Raw genomic sequence first — 17,697 nt, forward strand, 5'->3', positions numbered from 1 at the left:
CCAAGAAATGGAATCTTTACTTAGAACAATATAAGATACGAGTTTGCTTCCATTTTCAAAAGGCTTGATAGGTTTCTCATTTCTACTAGTTGAATTGGTGATAATGGGGCTTCTTCAACAAATATTTTGGCGTGGAAGGATCAAACCATTGGCCTATTAAATTTTCCTCCTCTTTGTTTTCTCTTCTTCAAAGGCGTACCTTCAAGTTTCAACTTATGTGGCATAAGGATCCTAATATTCACAAGCATATGAAGACATGGTGGTTGGAGGGAAAACCTTCTTTCAGTACTACCATGTATTGTATCTTCAAAAGACTTCAATTTATTAAGTTCAAGCTGAAGTAGTGGAACAAAAGTTTTTTTGATAATATTTTCAACACAAAGGCTTAGGTTCGAGAAAAATTGGATAGTATCACTTTTTAAATTAAGGAACTTGGAATAACCACTAACCTCCTATTCATGGAATCCACTTATTCCAAATAACTTAGTGAATGGGAGCTCAAGGAGGAGATATTTTGTAAACAAAAATCACAAATAAACTAGCTCTATGAAGGAGATAAGATCAGCTCTTTTTTCCATAATTCTATCAAAGAAAGGAGCAGCAATGTTATATTGTCCAAGTTGTCTTGCATTTTTCTTCCTTGTTCATTGAAAATGGTCCAAGGGCTTTGGAGGAAGAACAACTCAATTTGAATCACACCACCACTTTGGTCTCTTATGATATGAATAATCTTCTTATGAGACCAATATCTATTGAAGAGCTTCAGAGAGTAGCTTTTTCAGATGAAGAAAGGTAAAACCTCTAGTCCAAATGGTTTTCCTATAAAAAAATTCAAGAATTATAGGACATTCTAAATCTTGATCTTTTAGAGGTGGTCAAGGTCTCAGGTCAATAAGAAAATTCTTAAAGCTATCAACTTTATCTTTCTAGCCTTGATTCCTGAAAAGGGGGGCTAATTCCTTTGATTTGTTTCACCCCATAGCCCTTTCCAGTTTTACTTACAAGATAATCAACAAACTTATAGTTGAATAGTCCCGCATGGTAGGTGAATTGGCTTGGGCCGTGGGTTTGCTCCCCATTGGTCTCGAGTTCGATTCCCTGCCAGGTTATCCCGGCGGCTGGGGACTGCGGGCGGACTCTTTCGCCTCCAGAGGACTAGTCTCGCCTCGTCTCGCCTCTCCTCTAACCCCAACTTGGCTCCCATAAGTCCAAGGTAAGGTGGGGTTGGTCACTGGGATGAGACGCGGGAATACCTCTAGGTTACCAAAAAAAAAAAAAAAAAACTTATAGTTGAATGCTTGAAGTAGTAACTATCTTCTATTATTTTGCCTCAACAAGGATGATTTGTTAAAGGGCGTCAAATTATAGATAGTCTTAATGTGGCAATTGAAGCTTTCCACTCCATGTCCAATTCTCAAGGAAAATCTACTTTCATCAAGTTTGACATGTTTAAGGCATATAATAGGGTCAAGTAGTCTTTCCTCAAGAAGGTGTTATCTAGTTGTGATTTTGCTTGTGGTGGATTACAATATCCCCCTTTGGGATTACCCTAAATTTTTCCCTAGAATCACAAATTCCATTAAAATAATAAATGTAAGATACCTAGGGATCATACCTTTACCAATCAAACATCTTTATCAAGATAAGTCTAGTTGAGATCTTGCATCCATGTTAGATAATATTTGAAATATAATTCATAAGACAAATTATTTCTATTAGGGTTAGCAATCACATATATGAGTATAATTATGTTTAATCATCATAATTCATTAGATAAGTCATGCCACTTCTATATTCATCACAATAGGATTTAAATGAGGGAGCATGATAGGTTGGCCCAAAGCCATCCTCACATTAAGCCCAAGAGTAAACACTCACCCTCTTGGCCCCAAGTGGCAAGCACATTGAACATCTAGCATGGGGTGGTCTACCTATTGGGGTGCTTGTATCTACCCCCCTTATTCATGTCTCTTATTCATCCTCTTATGACAACAATCAACCATAGTAAAGGTGGGAAAAGAAATCGCGCTAGGGTGCTCAGAAATCTTCATGTCTAATCCTAAGGGTGAACACTCACCCTCTTGGCCGCAAGTGGCAAGCACACTGTGTTAGGATCTCAAAATATGCTCCTTGAATTTTTAGAATTTTCCCACTACTATCCATATCAATTGTTGAACTAGAATGAACAATGTTCATCTGTGTATATATTCATTTGTAGTAAAATTATTCTTGGCTAAAATCCCTCGTGTCATAGTTCAATGTGTTTTCTAGCCTAAGTTCCAGAAGTTGACACCAAATTGCTTGCTTATACTAAGTCAAAAGAAACAATTAGACAAGGGGACAATTTTGAACATATCGAGCAGACCTCAAATGGCCTACTAGATCCAATAGCAAGAAACTCCATCAATAAGATACTAGCGCTGAAAGGAGACATTTCTAAAGTCTTCTTGATTAAGAAAAAAGGAATAAACTTACCTATATCGAACAGACAATGTAATGTCTATTAGACCATGCTAAGAGAACTTCCATTGATAAGACATGAGGCATTTATAAGACATTTGTAATATTAGTGATGAGATACATGGACTATATCGAGAAGATGATAATGGGTCTCACCGATGAGACAGGAAGGTAAATAGCAAAAGTCCATAGAGGAGACAACTAGCATCGAACAGAGATTTCAAAAGTCTCCTCAAAATAATATTGGCAATGAAAAAGGTACCTGACAATATGATCGAGGAGAGTGACTTCAAGTCTCCTCGAAGAAGCAATGACACAACATACAAGAGAACTCATCGAAGAGACATGTGGTCTCGATGAGAAAATTTAGAAGTCTTTGACCTCATGAAAGATGGGTAATCTATTGGAAGAACATTGAAGAGACACCCAGGAGTCTTCTCGACAAGTCACAAGATCAAGTAAAAAGGCTTTTATCGAGGAGACATTCATCCTCGATAAAAGAATTTTTTGTCTCCTCAACATGATATAAAGATGAAAAGGGTTTATAAACAGGATGGCGCCAAATAAGAAATAGTATGATCAAGCAGAGGTTATTTCTCTACTCGATAAAAAATTGTCACATCATGGTGACAATTCAAAACATTGAATGCATTAATGGTCGTTCTGACACAAGTGTTTGCATGAGTGGCAATGAATTAAGGCAATTGAGATGATTTGGAAACACAAAAGGATAGGTGGCTTGCTGAATATTGAGCGGAAGAGATCAGATGGAGAATTGAAGAAATTTCCTAGCATTGACATTTCAAGTCTATGTTACAGGATTCCAGTAATTGAAGATAATTCTGCTTTGAGGGTTTACATTTTTTAGTAGAAGGGAAATAGTAGGAGAGTATGGAAGAAACATCAGAGAAACCTAGGGCTAAGAGGCAGAAAAAGGAAGGGAGGCCAGCAAACCAGGATTTAATAGACCAATTACCTGGTGCTGGACCTAAAACTAAGAGGATTGTGCAATTGAATCCTGGTGCAGAAAAATTAGAGGATAAACAAATACATTTGGGAGATATGTGGACACTGGAAAGGGGATATACAAGAGGATGTTTAGATATGAGCCAGTATGTAATCTATGGCGGCTAAATTTGAGTAAATTGGTTGTGCCTAATGTGTATATAAATGTAGATTTGATGAAAGTAATTGCAAAGAATTATAATTCAAAGACTAAGAGAATTTGTGATGCCCAAGGAATACTCTTTGTACCAATTACCAGAGAATACATTTCCTTGGTCTTTGATTTGGACAATGGTTGTGATAAACAAATTATTCTTGAAAATCTTGAGAATGAATATCATAAAGTGGACACTGCTTATAAAAGATGGAGGTTGCCCTTATATAGACCTAGGGTAGAAGGAAACCAGCTTAATAAGTTTGAATTTGATGACAAACCTCCATTCTCTATGGAGTTGTTTGAGGAATATTTCCAATATACCTATTACTCAGTTTGTCAGGTTTGGGCTTAGATGCTCCTACCCTCATGTCGCTTGCACCAATGGTCTTAGCTGTAGACATAAAAGGTCATGGCAGTTGCCCTTTTGATTATGTAGTATTTTAGCGAATTCAATGGACAGAAGCCTATGTATGATTCAAAGCAAAGATGTAAAAATCTTAATCGGCAATAAATCTTTTGGTCGAAAATTTTAAAAAAATCGGGAATCGGCAAAAAATCGGGAATCAGGAAAAAATCGGCAATAAATTGGCAAAATTATCGAACATTTGAAAATATATAATTTCTTAAAATATTATAAAAAACATAGTAACTTATATTTAATTTAATTCCACATACATAAAATATACCATATATTTAATAAAATTGAGTACACGATTGATAAATTAAATTATATTAAAATTTAAATATATATGATATTACATTTATTTATTAAAAATATTAAAATTTACATTAATATTTTAGACAAATAATATTAGACTAATAAATTAGATGTATTTAACTTTAAATATAATTTTATTAAATATTAAAATAACAAAATTTAATTCTAATAAATTCATAAATTAATAATAATAAAACTATCGTTTTATGTATTGATTCAAAGTAATGTTTATTTCGAAACAATCTAAATCATAAATTAATAATAAAAAAACTATTCCTTAAGAAAACCTTGCCGTAATAGTTCAAAACTTCGAATGGTTAGGAATGTTGTCTGCTGCCGTATTTCAAATGCTTCTGAATGCCCATCTTGAAACCCTCGATAAAGTCGGAGACTCAGAGCCATAAAAAAGCGAAAAAAATCCTCAAGAACATGATTTTTTCTAGGGCGCGATTTTTTATTTCGAACTCGCGATTTCAACTGAAAAAATCCCGATTTTTATAGCTAAAAAACTGCGATTTTATCGCCGATTAAATCGGCCGCCTATTTGACTCCCAATATATCGCAATTTCGGCGATGTTTTGCCAATATTTTCATCCTTGATTCAAAGGAATAGTAGTTGTATAAACTTCAGGCACTATTCTTTACTAATGCATATGATCCTATATGTTGGCCAACAAATGGGAGTATGGACAAAGCATCTGAAGATTGCAAATTATGACAAGGCTAATAAGTTGAAGCCTGTGCAATTGTGGACTGTTGTATGGGATAGTAGGTATACTCGATCTCATTATTTATATTTTGAAGAGTATTTCATTAAGCCATTATACAAATTCTTTGGTCAGCCCTGTGATTACTCATTGACTCTTGAGATCCAAAAGTTTCTCCGACCAAAGGATATGGATGAAAAAGGCAAGGTAAACCACAATTGGGGGTATTGGTATGCCCTTGAAGATTGTACTTAAATCAGAGTATATGGGTTTGAGGATCTCCTTTCCTCCTACCCAAGACAGTGCCTGACAGAGTAGCATACCTGGAGATTGTAAGGCAATTGGCTTGCTCCAATTTTATGAATTTGAAATCATTTGGTAAACAAACTCTTATACCAAGAACCCTCCCCTTTGGAGATTTTCTTGTGACTGCAACTGAGGGATATAATTTGATTGACACAAAAATAGCACACTACAACATGCTAAATGGAGAAAAGAGAGAAAATTTTGCTCCTGAAGGTTTCATCAACGAGGTTAAAATGAGACGGGACTTGAAGGGGTATGAACATAAGCCCTATATCCATGATGAACATATTAGGAATTTGGAGGAATCTTAGGCTATTAACAAGATTGACATGTATAACAAGGTTATACAAGTAGAAGCATGGAGGGAGAGTCATGATTCGTCCTACCATGGTTCCTTCTTAGAAATTGATGATCCTATTGCCAAAGCTGAAGCGCTCATTTCACATGTAGAAGATTTGGTTAAGGAAGTTCCCTCTTTTGCGTTCAGAGCCAAGTGAATGAACCTAAAGGGAACCACATACAAAGAGAAGAGGCAGGGAGTGAGACCCCCATTCAACATATCTCTCCACAATCTACCTCTGAAATCAGTTTCTCTATGGAAGAAGTTGCCTCACATGAGGAAGATGTAGCTACTAATGCTCAATATGAGCAGATTTCTAGACCAAACATTGGTGGATACTGTGCCCCACAAGATTTGATGATCATCATGGATCAATCATCAGAAGATTTAACTAATGATGTGAGACACTTAGTTTGCCAATAGTTTGTTTCTAATGATGATTTCATAGACACCTGAATTCAAAGCTTTTCTATATGAACATAAAGGGAGACAAGTCCGAAGAGGAGTTGCTAACATAACGCTTTCCAATGAGTCCCAATTGTTACATGAGTTACAAAAGAGTATTGATTCGGAGGTGAGCAAGATGACACCTAAAAGAGGAAGGGAACTCTTGAAAGAAGCAGGTGTAATAATTTTCCCAGGGTGGTACATAAGCTCTGCTCTTGTTTTTTGACAGTTTCTTGAACAACCAAGATACAAAGATGATTTTGAATTCAGAAGCTATAGACAGACTTTATAGTGGATTTGTTTTTAACCCAGATGAAAAAAGTTTACTCACATGGGCCTTATATCCCCGAGACAAAAGGCCAAAGATTATTGATACTGGCAAAGTTTTTGGGCATATGATGGTGCAGTGAGTTGGAGAGGTTGATCCAATGGAGACTACTAACGTCAATATCAATGTGGCAAGATTCAACAAGGCTCGGGATGAACAATGAGTTAAAGAAAGGAATATGTACAAATCAAAGAACGAACTACTTGGACGAGAAAATGCAGGGCTTAAGGATAAAATAAAGGATATGACCAAGGAGCTGACATATGAGCCTGATAAAGACCTTCTAGCCACACAAGAGGAATCATGCCATTGGAAGAAGAAGGCTAATGAGCTTCAAAGAGAACGGGACCGACTTGATGCTCAAGTTAAAACCTCAAAGTATGAAATAGCTTCAGAACTTGTGAAGAGGAGGTTTAATAAGTTGATGGTACACAGATAGATTCTAGTTGGCACACATGAGAAATTATAATACCCTCAAGGAACATAGAAGATTACAAAACAGGATCAAGGAGAAGCTTCAAGAAGTGCACGAAAAAAGGATTGTTAATGAACAAGCACTGAAGGAGGGAAATGCCTTGATGCAGAAACATTTAAGTCTATATCACATTTTTGAGGCCGAGATGAATGAATTTGGTGAAGTTGCAGGAGCACGTCTACCTTCATTTTTCAATGATACAGGAGATGTAAAGGATCAAGATGAATGGAGGGAAGAACGCAAACCAATGCTTACAAAACTTCTTGAGGATATCAATGATGAAGACTATGTGATAGACAACACATTCACATGGATAGAGAAGATGTATGATATCAAGTTCTCAGTAAACAAAATCATTGATGATGCAAATGAATACACTACCACAGGTTATACTAAACACATTTCGCAAGTGCACCTTTTCCTTGTCAGAACAGCATAAGAGCGGCCAATTGTTAACATGTAGAGATAGATTTGTCTCATATTTTCTTAATATTACCAAAGACCTTGATTAGCACTATTAGTTTCTTCTAGTTTAAGTTGAAAAGACAATCTGAAAGGGCATGACCCTTTTCAATATTTTGCTATTAATCAACATTTGATGTAAATGGATGATAAAACCCCCTTAATGTTTACAATTTTTTAGCACAACACTCAGCACCCATTAGCATTAGCAAATAAACATCTCAACCACTTATGCAACGGGAGGAAAGCATGAACAATGAAAGCATTACATGATGGCGATTTGACCAGCCACTTCCACTGATTTAGTGGAGGATTACAAATTTATTGCAAGCTTAAACAACAAAATCTTGGCGGTATAACCAGCCACTTCCACTTGTCCAGTGGGGACTACAAGATTACTGAAACTTAACAACAAACTTGGCAGTATAACTAGCCACTTCCACTTGCTCAGTGGGAGAAGTTAGCTTCCAAAAATGAGAACAAAATATTGTTTAGTACTACTAAACAAGCTATTACATAAGCTAACTTTGTAAGGAGAAGAAAACTGAAAATCAGAAAATCAAAGACAATGTTACCAGCCCTAAAGTAGAATGAATTCTGATTTTTAGAAAAAACAGCTACTCCAGAAACACCAAAATGCTCACAACTCCCTCGTGACACCTCCAAATGGGCTCAAGTAAGATGCAAACGAAGCATAGGAGTTGGGCGGATAAGGTAGAATAAGAAACTCACCACCAAACAAGGTCTTAGCAAGGGCACGCACTCCAACACTGACAATGGAACTAGGGCAACCAGCAGCAAGTTCGATTTGAGACAAGAAATCTATCACTCCACCAAAATTCACCAAAATCAAAGCAAATAGGCGCCAAGAGCATACAAAAATTTTGAGCCCATACCCACAAAAATCAGTTGAAAACTCCAACCAGGGTGAGTAGAAACCATAGTTTAAAAACTCGTGGACTCACCACGGACTCGCGAGTCCAGTGGCGCCATGAGTCGACTTGCCATGGACTCGCGAGGCAAGTCCTAGCGAGTCTTTCTAATTGACTTGTGCGAGTCTTTCGCTTGGACTCGCGAGTCTTTTGACTAGACTCGTGCAACCTAGAAAATACGTCAAAAAATTATCTAAATCTTTTTTTTTCAAGTCAATCTCATTCTTTTCATCATAATATATACATGAAATAAAACATTTAAATATAAGAAAGGAATATTGGTAGGATGTTTGAGAGTTGTTTCAAATCTCTAGGAATTATAATGCAAATTCTAGGTTTTAGAAGATCTTTTAAATTTTCAGACAATCAAATTTCAGTAATCAGTAGGGCTCTTATTAGCATTCTCTCACCCTCTCTATCTCACTCACTTTATCTGCCCCAAATTTTAGACCTATCTATCTCCCTATCACTCTTCCTCTATCCCCTCTCTCTACCACTCTCTATCTTAGTCTCTCCTCTCTCCCCCAAGATCTAGACCTATCATTATATGTAATTTTGTAAATATTTATAAACTTATGCTACTATTATACATTTTAAAGTTTGAAACTATGAGTATGAATGATGAAATTTCAAATATTGAGTGTTTGGAGATCATATGACATGTGTAATGTTTCAATTATGGCTCTTATGTTCTCTAAATGCATTAATTTCTTTATGTTTTTTTGTAAAACTACAAGTATTTTTTTGCCGAGTCTTTCGCAAGTCTTTCACGAGTCTGAGTCCAATTTTTTGGTTTGTCGAGTTCGTGGCGAGTCCAAGTTTTAAACTTTGGTAGAAACACAAATCAGCTGTAGGGTTTTTTCACCAAAAAGAACACACCAATCTTCTTTGAAATACATCGGTAATCTCTAAATGAAATTACTTTGACATCTAGGAGTTATCTTTCAAACTTGAAACTATGATCAAGCTAGGAGGGCACACAACCCTTTTTTCACCAAAACGAACACACCAATCTTCTTTGAAATCCATCGGTAATCTCTGAATGAAATTACTTTGACATCTAGGAGTTATCTTTAAAACTCGAAACTATGATCAAGCTAGGAGGGCACACAACCCCCAAGCCAAGATTTTGGAAACGATTCGGCAACACTTCGTTATCAAATTCAAGCATATCCAAATGAAGGAGAGAAGGGTCTTATTAATAGACTTGAGACCCCAGAAATTTAAACTCATTTTCCCTCCAACTTGGGCACCACACTTAGGTAAATAAAAATAACTTCATTGAATTACCACATAACCCTGTTGGCGTCAAATTAGAGTTACCATTTCAAGCCAAGCTTGGATGCCAAAAACATGAAATATTTTATTTTTGCAATAAGTTTAATAAAATATTCGCCTAAAATGCCTTATGAAAAAATAATAAGTAACCTTAGTCATCTTAAAATTCCCAGAGAAATAATACTAAACTAAATTGCCGGAAAAGAGCCACCAGATTGCCAAAAATAGGATTCCTAAAAATAGCACTGACTAAATTAGCATACTACTAAAAATAGTAAGTGATCCCAAACTTCATTAGAACACATTCTGAGCAGTCCCCTTGACTTACTAAAAAAAGGTAAGTCTAGAAATCATCTCCAAAGAATTTGCATGTCAAACTATGTTGGAGCTCTCAAAAAACCCAGAAAAACCCTATAAGGCAAGCAATCGTCACAATTTACTAAAAAATGTAAATTCAAAAATCTTCTCTGATTGGAATGCATGTTATACCATCCCGCAGCTCATGAAAAACCTAGAAAGAATCTAGAGAGCAAACTACAAAACTCTTGCAAACAGCCCTCTAAAATCCACCTGAAAAGAAATCTCCTCTGATGGAAATGCATGTCATACCATTCTGAAGCTCTCGAGAAACCCAGAAAAAACCCATGAGGTAAACTTCCAAACTCTTGCAAACAACCCTCTGAAAACCATCTTGAAGACAAAAACCCTAATTTAGTCTCTGATTAGCCTACGGGTTTCTAAAATAGGCTAAGACTCCATCCATCAGTCTAGAACTAAGAAGGGGACATTACAATGGATAAGAGATTAGGGGACATTATAATAGAATACAGAATACTGGTTAAACTTTTCTTGCAAGTGGTGGATGAATGCGATAGATTGTTCTTTTTATCTGGTTGTACTTGTTATATTGGTTAAAGTAACCAAAGGTTGTTTGATTTCCTTATATGTGGAGTTTTTATTACGTTGATTTGAATACTAAGGCTATCTCAAATTAATCAAAGAAATCTTTTCAATGCGATTTATTTGCTTGGTTCTCTCAAGGAGGGATTTAATTCATTTGAATAAATCATACAGAATAAAAGATAACATAATTCACTAAGGGAACAAACAATTGGCAGATTCATACAAGGTGTGGATATATAATTGTCTAACAAGGTGATCCTAACCATTAAAAAGGCAAGAAATTGACTTCGATGCCTAGTAAAGTAAAGGCACCAGTCATAAGATTTTAAAGCTACACAGATACATTTACTTTCTTTAATTTTTATCAATAGAAGTAGAGATCAATTTGTATATTAATTAAACATATGCCTTAAGGATTCCCATATAAAGCATAATTTGCTACAATTGTCCTCAAGGTATACCCACCTAGGCCAAGCAAAGCCTGAAGAGTGGGGAATTGTAATCATCAGTGATTCATTCCATTCGTTAGCCAAGATTAATTGTCAGACTTAATCATAGAGCTTGGCATACTCTTAGAGTTTGACAAACCTACGATTTTGGGAACCAACACACTAGACATCCATCATGGGGTGGCTTACTTCGCTAGTGATCTTGTATCTGCTACCCTTCCTTATATCTCCTTCCCTTCTCTACCACAAAGCTAATTAACAATGCTATTATCAGCTCAAATTATGTGCCTAATTTCTGTTCATATTTATTATCAATATGATCTTTCTGATTTGGATCGATGTTCCTGCCAATTGATCGTGGGATATGTTTTCTCATCTCTCCCCTTGCTTGGACTACCAATCAGCATTAGATACCTCTCACTCGGCTATCAAGGGTCATGTCTTTTCCCATGGCCCCATCTCCTCTAATCGGTGGTGTCCCTTGCAGTTTGACCATTGCTTCTTGCTTAACTAAATCGCTGTTTTAAGAAATAATAATAATAATCTTCTATAATCGCAGGCTGCCTTCTATTCCCCCCTTAATATTTGCAATTAGCTTTATTTTTATGCATTTGACTTGGAAATGACAGTGGAGTCGGCTAGCATAGGGTTTACATTTTATTTTATTGTATAATGCAAAAGGAAGTCAGTGAATAACTAGTTAACTATCATATCATCCAACAAGGAAATGAAGTCTAGTTCAATGATCTTTACAAGTTTGCCAATTAAAGGGGAAAAAGTTCCATTATGTGGGGATTGACTTAATAGAAAATGGCAAAGTTTTATGAATAAAGCCATTTTCTACATAGATAACTTTTATTATTTCTTTTTAGAGATGTAGTAGATGTATCATGGCGAGGGCATGAGATGGATTGATTGGATCATGAGTTGTGTGGACTCATCATCCTCTATTCTTATCATTGATATTTTGTCTCCTCTTTTTTCTGCTTCCAGGGGTCTTCAAAAAGGGGAACGCCTCTCTCCTTACCTTTTTATCTTAATGGAAGAAGGTTTAGACAATGGGGACCAAAGAGCTAAAGGTTTCATAAAGGGATGGTCCTAGGATGGGGACCTTGACCCTTAATCCGACCTTCAATTTATGGATGATACATATTTGATCAAGTTTGCAAAATTAGTGAGGTGTTCAACTTTAAGAAAGTCTGGCATATATATTTGTCTACTTTGGGTCAGCAAATTAATGAGGATAAATCAAAAAATTTCTCCTTTAGTGCCCCTATGCTTATCCAACAAAGAATTGTTCATATTCTTCATTTTAGAATTGTGAATCTCCCTCTATATTATTTGGGGATTCCATTATTTGTTGGTAACCTTCATATTGATCAATGGAAGAAAATTCTGGACAAATTTCGCTTGAGGGTGAATTATTAGACCTTCAAGTGGTTATCCTCTTCTAGCCTATTAGTGCTTCTAAAATCTATTTTGCAAGCTCTCCCTATTTGAAAATTTCTTGTTGCTTCTAACCCTAAGAACTATAAAGAATTTGACAATCCCTCCAAGAAATTGTAGTAGTAGAGGAATTTGGAGTCCCAATAATAAAATTTAGTCAACTGGGGACAAATCTATAGTCCTAAAACTCACAGAAACCTTGCTCTTAGGCACTATGAGCTCATTTGCCATGTTTTAGCTGCCAAACTATATTGGAGATGTGGCAAGTAGCCCGAGCAACCTTGGGAAAAAATCCTCTGCTTTTGAGTACTTGGGAAGAATTGCTAATGAAGATATATCTCAAATGGTTCTAGAAGGGGCAAATTATATGGTTTGGATTACTATTAAGAAGGGAGATTCCATTATTAAGGATGGTCTTTTCTAGATTATTAAAAAAGGTGATAGAGATATCTTAGAATGATTCATGGGATTTGCATCCCCCAATCCTTTCATCCTTCCCCCACCTCCAACCCTTGAGAGAAAATTTTCAAGCTGCAGGCTGGTCTAAAGCTGCAGATTAAGTACCCAATCTATCTAGGGAATTCCCAATTATATCATTGGAAGGTACCTAATAGTAGGCCTGGTGGAGGATCATCTAATGCTTGATATAGTCTCACTTTCATTTTGGTTCATGGGCCTTGTTGTTTTGTAAAGGGAAGAGATGTTCTTGCATGGGGCTAGGATCCTATTCAGTTAGTTTTGGGTATCAATTTTTAGTATATAAGAAAGGTGCGAATAGAGATTTTCCTTGGTGGAAAGAAAATTGGAACAAATTCAGCTGGCCTAAGTGTAATATTTTTATTTGCTTATTGTGTCAAAACAAGTGCTTAACTCAAGACGATATAGAAAACAAGATTTCATGGTCCTTCTAGTATGTGTTGTGTAGCATTAGCAAATAATATATTACTCACCTTTGCTTTGAATGCCCTTTTTCCTTAGACATCTTGAACCAAATGGTGGAAGAGCTAGAATAGTCCTATCATTCACAGCACTTTTTATTCTACTTTTTTTGGGCAAGCATGTGTCATCCTCATCCATTAGCTTCTTATCTGGTTGTTGCTTGGTATCTAGGCCCTATTTTTGTTCTTTGGCAAATCTAGTTGGAGAGGAATCGTTGGATATTCCAAGAACAGTCTTGTCATGCAAGTATGGAAAAAGGTAAGGAACTCAATCAAGGAAACTATCAAAGCTAAATGCTCCTTTGAAGAAGATCTTTCCCCTTATGATTCTTAGCTATCAAATACCTTGGAGCTATCCCCCTCTTCTACTTATCATAATCAGTTGGGCTCTAGATTGAAGGTTTCCAAGAAAGTGAACAAGATTGGTAAGTGGTCTCCTCCCCCTTTTGAATTTTTCAAAATTAATATTGAAGGACCTTCAAGGGGTAAGCTAGGTGATGCTAAGATTTGTGGGGTGGGTCATGATAGAGATGGTCTAGCTCATTTCTTTTTCTCTAAGTCTATGGGGTGTGGCACTAATAATCAAATGGAGCTCCATGCCATTCTTGTGGCACTGTAATTTCATCAGTGTGAAATTTCAAATCTGGAAATATAATTTATATTCTATCCACAAATTTCATAAATTTACTCAAAACATTGAAATTGATACGCAAAATTCACCAAAAACTTCCAAAAATAATATCTATCATTAATTTTGGTTTTGCTAGAGAATATGGATCTGATACACCATATTTTCACATACAACTTATGCAACAAACCTGAACTCCTGCAATCCACACCGAAAATTAGAAGACTATCGAATGCAGAAACCCAAAAAGCCCAAAAGACACACAACAAACCCTCCAAACTTGCACCAACAGATCTTGAAATGATAATTGATTGAATAATTACAAAGGAGACGAAAGCTCCTTAAATAAGCAATTATAAAGGATCTTTTCATAACGGAAACAACCAAGAACTAAAGACATCAACAGAAACTAATAAAACTAACTAACCAACATACAAAATAGAAAGTTACTAAATAGACTAATTAAATGACCATTATAAGCTAAATATTGCAATATTACTTTAATATAAATGACCATTATAAGCTAAATATTACAATATTACTTTAATAGATCTTGGCCCCTGGGAAGATGCCCACAAGGCAAAAAGACAACAGGCCACAACAAATCATACAGCAAACACCTCTGCAACACAAAAATCACCCTTCGGAACATTGAAACTGCAATCTGGTCGATCTACAAACAATCAACACAAAATTGTTGAAACCTCTTGCAAATTTAAGCTCCAATACAACTGCTAGATGGAATCACCCTTCGCGATCAAAGAGTTTTCATCTTCTAGCCACTTGAACTTATGGGTTTTCATCAACAACTCTGATCTCGAAGTGGTTTTCATCCACTCAAGAAAACACAAGCACACGGCTCTGCAAGTGAGAATACAAAATCAGCAATAAATGCAAAATAATAATTTTTCTTTTTAATATGAATTAGGCCCAAAATGGGCACCCAAAATCCCATACCAAACTTGGAAGATTCTTTCAAAATGAATGCCAGAAACAGGTTTTGACAGTTGTCCTAACTTCATCATACTCCTAAATGCACTCCTATCATAACTACCATTTGGGGACAAAAAGAAATTAATTAAATATCACCAAATAAGCTTCCAAAATTCTCAACGCCCCTCCTGGGCTAGATAATAAATTATTTAATATTTGATTTGTTGGAAAATGTAAGTTAGATCCAAACAAAATTAAATATATATTTTCCCTAGCCAATTATTCTTCTTGACTAGGCTTAATCCTTGTTTTCAGCCCTTGGGGTATGGGAATTATCTTGGGCTCAATTTTTGCTTGTTTCTTAGGGATGGTGACAAAATGGAAAACCTCCTTGGGTTTTCCTTCTTCTGACTTTACTAATAGCTATTTCCATTTAAAAATCTCTTTGTTGTAATTTGTAATAGTTATTAATATATTTTCTTTTTGCCCAAAACAAAAGCTTTTATACGCACCCTTTGATAAATCAAATTTAAAGACATAATAAGCTTATCAATTAGAAGTAATTTGATCAGATATAGAAGTATACATTGATCAAATGAGGAAAAAAATAGATTTGAGTTCACGAAACATCATTTTATGCACATAAATATTCTTAAGTGCTTTAAGCATATAACACTCATGGAATATGATATCAATGGTATCAACAATAAAAATTACAACATGGATTCATGAACTATGAAGGAGAGGAGCTTGTATCACTCAACCTAGCATCACTAGTTCTATGTGGGATCTTAGGCTTGTATCTTAGACAAATCTGCATGCGTTGCTACAGCTAGAGGAGCATTACTTAGGATAGGTATTGACTTGGCAAACAAAATGTACAAATGTAATTAAATTTTTTGGGATTTAATAGGGAAAATTTTGAATGATTAAAAAAGTTTTTTTCCATTGAGCATGGCCCCAAATGATATTTATTTTTGTTTCTTAAAACTAGAGTAGGGATTTCGGGATGTCTACCCCTAAAAGGATTGAAGGACAGCACCTCTAATGGGGTGTAGTGGCAACGCCCACAATAGAGTCAAGTGGAAAGCCTTTGAGACCACACAAACCTTCGTAGTGAATGTCATTTTTGAAATTTTCACAATTTTTTCACTTTTAACCAAGCTCCAAATTCCTCCAAACCATTCAAAAAACACGTGTTGAAGCCATCGAGCAATTTTTTGGCCCTAACTATGTTTGCAGGTTCTTGTTTCAATAGATTGTATTTTTAGCTTCAATTCTCTTTTCTTCTCCTTGTTTGTGCTTGCAAATGAAATGAATACCATAAAGTATTAAAGATCATTTTATGTGTTTTATGCATAAACATTTTAAATGTTTGGCTTTTATTCTAATTTTCTACCAGATTGTCATGACCGAGTTTTTCAAACAAGATTTGTCAAGTACCAGTTCCCAAGTCTTTGGGCCTCGTTTTGACTAGTTCACACTTGCCAAATTTTGGAGATTCTTGTGACTATGGCCATTGCCTTACAAGTTAAGATTTACACATATTCCTACAAAATATTTACAAAAAGAATTGATAATGGTCTAAATATTTATATAACTCACGGTCCAAGTAAGAAGTTGCTTTGACCTTTGTCTTTGATTACTTAATTCTCATAAACTTGAGTTATGTCTTCCTTGTAGGAAGATTGTATTTTTGCTAACGGAGGCTAGTAATGGGACTTCTTAATTTAAGGGTTACACAAGTAAGCGCCCCATCTCCTACACATTTCAAGTACATGGAAGCAACCATGTAATGTCCTCTTAGTTGTCCATTATTCTCATCAAGTGCAGAATACATCTTTGGATTGTTCAAGAGGAACATCTCAAGGACAGCCAAACACCCCCACCATTACAAATAAAATAAAAATTAATTAATAGATAAAAATTAATAGATAAAAAGGGCAAGGAGGCCCACAAGGCCTCCCACACCTCTTTTGAAACCCTAACCTTCCAAATGAGCCATAGTTGTAGGAGGTGCACTTGTCATGTTTTATATATCTTACTTCTGTGTCTCTTATTTGATATTTTCTAGCCTTTGACCTTTTTTCCCATTACATACTAAAATTACGATTTGATTTAAGCAGTTATATAATTTCCTATATTTTGGATTTATTATTTTCCCTTCTATTTTCAATTTTATTATTTTCCTTATGTAATAACCTTATATTCCCTACCATCCTACAAGAAAGACCTACCTTCACTACTGTCTCCACAACATATTCTTGTCCCAGAAACACCATGGAATATAGGTTGGTATCTCTATATTCTATGGTCAAGTAACCTTCTTGGCTGATCTTTCATATCTTATCCTTTCTGAGAGTTGATAATGTGATTAAAATTTGCACACAAGTTCACAACCGGTGGGCCTACAGCCTCAAATTGGAAATCATATAATCATACCACAAGATTAAACAAGCATTCAATAATCGCACTCAAAATTGACATTAAACAAAAGAAAAAAAAGTGTGTATGAAAGAGATATTTAACATCCAGAACAAGAGAACTGAGGTCAATCTAAAGAAGAGTGATAGAGATTTTACAGGATCTTTAGAATCGCTTGTCAGACCAGGAATCACAATCACTATAGGCGTTGAGTTATTCTCTGAAATGGGCATGTTTAGGCTTGCAGGTCTTTTAACAACTGCAAATTTGAGAATCCAACTGATCAGAAATTAGAATATTCGTTGACAAAGATGGACTGAAACATAGCATTACTAAGATATGAGGATTAATACCAATCACT

At 35.6% G+C, this 17,697-nt stretch overlaps 1 protein-coding gene across 2 annotated transcripts in view; it reads right to left on the reverse strand.

Moving 5' to 3' along the window:
* The window catches only part of LOC131067217 (uncharacterized), a 154,934-nt gene that overhangs the window by 107,095 nt on the left and 30,142 nt on the right, over positions 1–17,697 (reverse strand). For both annotated transcript variants that reach the window (XM_058002182.2, XM_058002176.2), the window contains exon 4: positions 17,495–17,595. In XM_058002182.2, the coding sequence (XP_057858165.1) occupies positions 17,495–17,595 (101 nt within the window). The remainder of the gene's footprint in view (positions 1–17,494; positions 17,596–17,697) is intronic.

Source organism: Cryptomeria japonica, chromosome 5 (assembly GCF_030272615.1).
Source record: "Cryptomeria japonica chromosome 5, Sugi_1.0, whole genome shotgun sequence".
Classification (NCBI taxonomy): Eukaryota; Viridiplantae; Streptophyta; class Pinopsida; order Cupressales; family Cupressaceae; genus Cryptomeria; species Cryptomeria japonica.